Below are 5253 nucleotides of genomic sequence, written 5' to 3'. Positions count from 1 at the left end.
TCTATTTTTTGCAATGTAAATATATTTCAAAAAAAAATCTAGTGAAAATAGTTTTTGAGTTGATTAATGTACTCAATGCAATCTAAAAAATAAACGATCTTTGTTTATTGAGGCGAACCCAAAATTGATTCAAAACAGACAGACTATGCATTAATTCCAATCCCTCTAAGGGACAGGAAAAGGTGCCCATTTTATTTTTTTCAAATTTGATGCTATCTGTTGTTAATTAAAGATGAATGTTACACAATTAGGGACCCAAGACCAGGATTCAGGTATGTTTATGGCGACAAATTAAACTGCCCCAATTGTTTTTTTGTCATAAAGTTTAAAACACAAAAGAGGATAAGAAAGAGAGGGATGACACTTGTCTCACCAATTCAATTCAATGGTTTGAGTCATTTGACACATACGATAAGGTTAAAATACTGCCTCTCCATTGTCAGCCCATATTATAGCTGTTTGAAAAGGATCCTGCTCCTCTTTCACACCGTTTTGGGAAGACAAGAAAACACACAAACTCCGCAGAGAGAGAGAGAGAGAGAGAGAGATGGCCACTCCTCTCTCCTCTCAAGCAGAGCAGTGCACTTCCACCAGGAGATGTGACTGTTAAACATACGCTCCCTTTGCGCACTCCCATAACCTCAACCACCTGTCCTCCCCCAACAAAACAAAACAAAACCAAACCAAACCGTTACTACTAGCACCTGATAATGCAAATGCCTCCAACACCTTCTTCATCAATGGCAACGCCTTCTGTTCCACTACTAATTCTCCTATTCCTACTGGCCATTGCCGCCCCATTTTCCTCCTCCTCCTCCTCCTCCACCGCCCAACCCACCAACCAAACCCAAACCCAAACCGAAATCGAAGCCCTAACCTCCTTCAAGTTCGCCCTCCACGACCCACTCGGAGCCCTCCAAAACTGGGACCCCACCACGCCTTCCGCCCCGTGCGACTGGCGCGGCGTCTCCTGCTTCAATAACCGAGTCAAATCGCTCACCCTCCCCAGCCTCCAACTCGCCGGCCCCCTCACCGACCAACTCCCCAACCTCCGCTCCTTGCGCAAGCTAACCCTCCCCTACAACTCCTTCAGCGGCTCCATCCCTCCTTCCCTCTACCAATGCACTCCCTTACTCTCTCTCTCCCTCCAACACAACTCCTTCTCCGGCCCCCTCTCCCCCGCCATCTCCAACCTCACCCGCCTCCTCATCCTCAACCTCGCCGCTAACCAACTCTCCGGCGTCATCCCGGCCAGTCTCGGTCACCTCCAGCGCCTCCATTTCCTCTTGCTCGATTACAATTTCCTGATTGGGACCCTGCCCTCGGCGCTATCAAACTGCTCGTCCCTCGTTCACTTGAGCGCCGAAGGGAACGCCCTTAGCGGCGTCGTTCCTTCGTCCATCGGAGCGCTCCCTCAGCTCCAACTGATTTCTCTCTCCCACAACAATCTCTCTGACTCCCTCCCGTCTTCTGTTTTCTGCAACGTCACCGTTTTACCTCCGTCCATCCGGATAGTGAAAATGGGGTTCAATGCGTTCACGGGGATTATTGCCCCCGAAAAAGCCACGTGTAACAGTGTGTTACAGGTTCTGGACCTTCAGCAGAATCAGATACAAGGCGTTTTCCCTTCATGGCTAATGAATGGTAGTATTACTTTGACTGGGTTTGACGTTTCGGGCAATTCTTTTTCGGGTTCAATTCCGGATTCGATTAGTAGCTTATCGAGATTGGAGGAGCTGAAAATGTCGAATAATATGTTGGACGGTGTCGTTCCGGTTGGGATCACAAACTGTAGCCTACTCCGTGTTCTTGATCTCCAAGGGAATCGATTAACCGGTGAAATTCCTTCATTTATCAGCGAGCTTAGAGGATTGACAACATTGCTACTCGGTGGAAATGGGTTTTCGGGTTCGATTCCGTCGAGTTATGGGAATCTCACTGCCCTGGAAACCCTTGGTTTAGGTGATAATAGATTGACAGGAGGATTTCCGGCAGAAATTTTGGCAATGAGCAATCTAAGCATGTTAAGTCTCGCCGGGAACGAACTTTTGGGAGATATAGTGGCGAATATTGGGGATTTAAGGCAGCTAACAGTGCTGAATTTGAGTGGAAATGGTTTTTCAGGGCCCATTCCAGCTAGTGTGGGACGTCTTTATATGTTAAGGACATTGGATTTGAGCAAGCAGGGTCTTTCGGGCGAGTTGCCTTTTGATATAACCGGTTTGCCGAATTTGCTAGTCATTGCTTTGCAGGAGAATAGTTTGTATGGTGATGTTCCTGAAGGGTTTAGTAGCTTGTTGGGTTTGAACTACATGAACCTCTCTTCCAATGCCTTTTCTGGTCAAATTCCGTCGACTTTTGGATTCATGAAGTCGCTAGTCGTTCTCTCATTGTCTAGCAATAACATCTCTGGTTCGATTCCAACCGAGCTAGGAAATTGCTCTAACCTTCAAGTTTTGGACCTTCATTCAAATTCTTTGAGTGGTATCATTCCGAATGACCTATCTCGTCTATCCCTTTTAACTGACCTCGATTTAGGTAGCAATGATTTGACAGGGGAAATCCCGAATGAAATTTCCAATTGCTTGTCGCTAACCTCACTTTTACTAAATTCGAACGATCTTTTGGGCAACATTCCGTACTCATTGTCCACTTTGTCAAACCTCAAAGTCTTAAATCTCTCTGAAAACAGATTGAGTGGAACGATCCCAGCAAATCTTTCACTCATCCCAGGCTTGGTCTACTTCAATGTGTCCTATAACAACCTTCAAGGTGAGATTCCACCCTCGTTGGGTTCTAGATTTAACAATCCTTCGGCATACTTAGGAAACCAGAATTTGTGCGGAAGGCCATTAAACAGGAAATGTGGTGCCGGTAGAAGGAGGAAGAGGTTGATTATATTAACAACTGTCGCTGCTGGTGCGGCTTTCCTTGGGCTATTGTGCTGTTGCTTCTGCATTTTCGCTCTATTGAGGTGGCGCAAGAAGCTGAAACAACAGGCAAATGGGGAGAAGAAACCAAGTCCAACTAGAGGAAGTTCAGCAGCAGCGAGTGGGGGTCGTGGAAGCAGCGAAAATGGTGGAGGTTTGAAGCTCGTTATGTTCAATAACAAGATCACTCTCGCTGAAACGCAAGAAGCAACGAGGCAATTCGATGAGGAGAATGTCCTAAGTAGGACTCGGTATGGGTTAGTATTCAAGGCTTGTTACAACGACGGAATGGTGTTATCAATTAGGAGACTCCCTAATGGATCACTCGACGAAATCATGTTCAGAAAGGAAGCCGAATCGCTGGGGAAAGTGAAGCACCGAAACCTGACGGTTCTCCGCGGGTACTGTGTAGGGCCACCTGATCTTAGACTTCTAGTCTATGACTACATGCCGAATGGAAACTTAGCCACATTACTCCAAGAAGCATCCCACCAAGACGGTCATGTCCTGAATTGGCCAATGCGTCACCTCATAGCGCTAGGAATGGCCAACGGGTTGGCCTTTTTGCACTCATCAGCGATCATTCACGGTGACATCAAACCTCAAAGTGTGCTATTCGATGCAGATTTTGAAGCCCATTTGTCTGATTTCGGGCTAGACAAGCTAATGGTGGCATCTCCAATAGCAGGGCCTTCAACTTCAGCAGCTTCAATTGGAACATTGGGATACGTGGCACCAGAAGCAAAACTAACAGGGGTAGCCACAAAAGAATCGGATGTTTACAGTTTCGGAATTTTGTTGCTTGAGCTGTTGACAGGGAAGCGTCCGGTAATGTTCACACAAGAGGAGGAGGATATAGTGCAGTGGGTGAAGAAGCAATTACAGAGAGGCCAAATAGCAGAATTGCTAGAGCCAGGATTACTGGAGCTAGATCCTGAATCATCAGAGTGGGAAGAGTTTTTGCTTGGAGTAAAAGTTGGGTTACTATGCACAGCCCCAGAACCACTAGACCGTCCAACCATGTCTGATGTCGTGTTCATGCTAGAAGGATGCCGTGTCGCACCTGATATTCCTTCACCGGCTAATCCCACCTCCCATCATTCGCCGGCTGTGACCCAATGATTTTCCTTAGATTGATTAGTAGTATCATTTTCTTATTTTTGTGAAAGCGATTGCAACAGTAGTTGGTTAGTGTTCACTCTTTTGTTCTATTATTCTGTTCATTTTCATTTTGTGGCCTTTTGCGCTATTGTTTTGATCATTGAAATCAATACCATGCCGGCCAGGATCTGTGTGGAGTGGTGGGGACTGCAATAGTGAGAGTGAGTATTGATATCTCCTACACTTTTCAGTCAATGACATTGACATTTACGTACTTAAGGGGGAGTAGGGAGGGACCGATAAATTGATTTGCGCTAGAGCCGTACTGCTCTGTTGTGAGCACGAGTGTGAGCAAAAATGGGAGAGGTGGTTTGTAAACATCAAAAATTATTAAAATTCGTGGGGACTAAAATTAAAAACAAAAGTGTAGAAAGATTGAGAGCAGAACTGCAGGAGAAGAAAATTTTTCTGGCCACTGTCTGTTCCTCTCTATACTGCTTGTGGGCCGGTAAAAATAGCCGTTGATATGTTGGGGACTGGCAAAAGAAAAGAAGCCAAATTAGTAAGACAAAGGCTCGTGTCCGGTCTGTGAACAAGGTGGGTACAGTACTAACTATTAGGCACTGTTAAGTTGATGTCTCAATACTCCTCTCTACCCCAAATTTATACGGGCTCATGCACTAAGTTTTGGACTCTACATGAATACGTAGTGGAAAAGACCATTGGAGCACTTCGTGGCCGTGCCCCAGAACCATCCAATAATTTTGTTGAACAAGGTGGACCCACCAATCTCTCAATTAACTTTGAGCTTTTCTATTTTTTGGGTCAGCAGCTGAATTGCAGCCCTTTGTTTATGCCACCTAAATTCGTATAAAGATACGCAAGATATCATCTCAATTTCCTTTGTTGTCTTGTCCTGTAACGCACGATGACCGGACCTAGTACGCTGCTGGGGTCATGAAATCATTTTTAAACTTTTTTTTTTTTTTGCTTCCATGCGAAAGCTTGAAAACAAAGGATTTTTTTTTTTTTAAAACAGCAAAAGATTGGAGTATTAAGAAACTTGATAAGGGTACATAAGTGGGGGAGAGAAAACAAATGATTCTTCCAATATGCCAAGGATACAAAAACAGAAAAAGAAAAAGAATTTAACATCACATTCTGCTAACTAAAATAAGTACTTATTTTTTAAATTAAATGTGATGTAGTATGAAAGAATAAC

At 44.8% G+C, this 5253-nt stretch overlaps 1 protein-coding gene across 1 annotated transcript; it reads left to right on the top strand.

Moving 5' to 3' along the window:
* The first annotated feature begins 497 nt into the window (after positions 1–497).
* On the top strand, positions 498–4168 carry LOC131304788 (probable LRR receptor-like serine/threonine-protein kinase At4g36180). The gene has a single exon (XM_058332171.1). The coding sequence runs from the start codon at positions 711–713 to the stop codon at positions 4050–4052; it is 3342 nt and encodes a 1113-aa protein (XP_058188154.1). The 5' UTR covers positions 498–710; the 3' UTR covers positions 4053–4168.
* The last annotated feature ends 1085 nt before the right edge of the window (positions 4169–5253 follow it).

This window comes from Rhododendron vialii, chromosome 10a (genome assembly GCF_030253575.1).
Source record: "Rhododendron vialii isolate Sample 1 chromosome 10a, ASM3025357v1".
In the NCBI taxonomy this organism is placed as follows: domain Eukaryota; kingdom Viridiplantae; phylum Streptophyta; class Magnoliopsida; order Ericales; family Ericaceae; genus Rhododendron; species Rhododendron vialii.
Note: the sequence above shows the minus strand (reverse complement) of the source record. Positions and strands in the feature narration are given on the sequence as shown.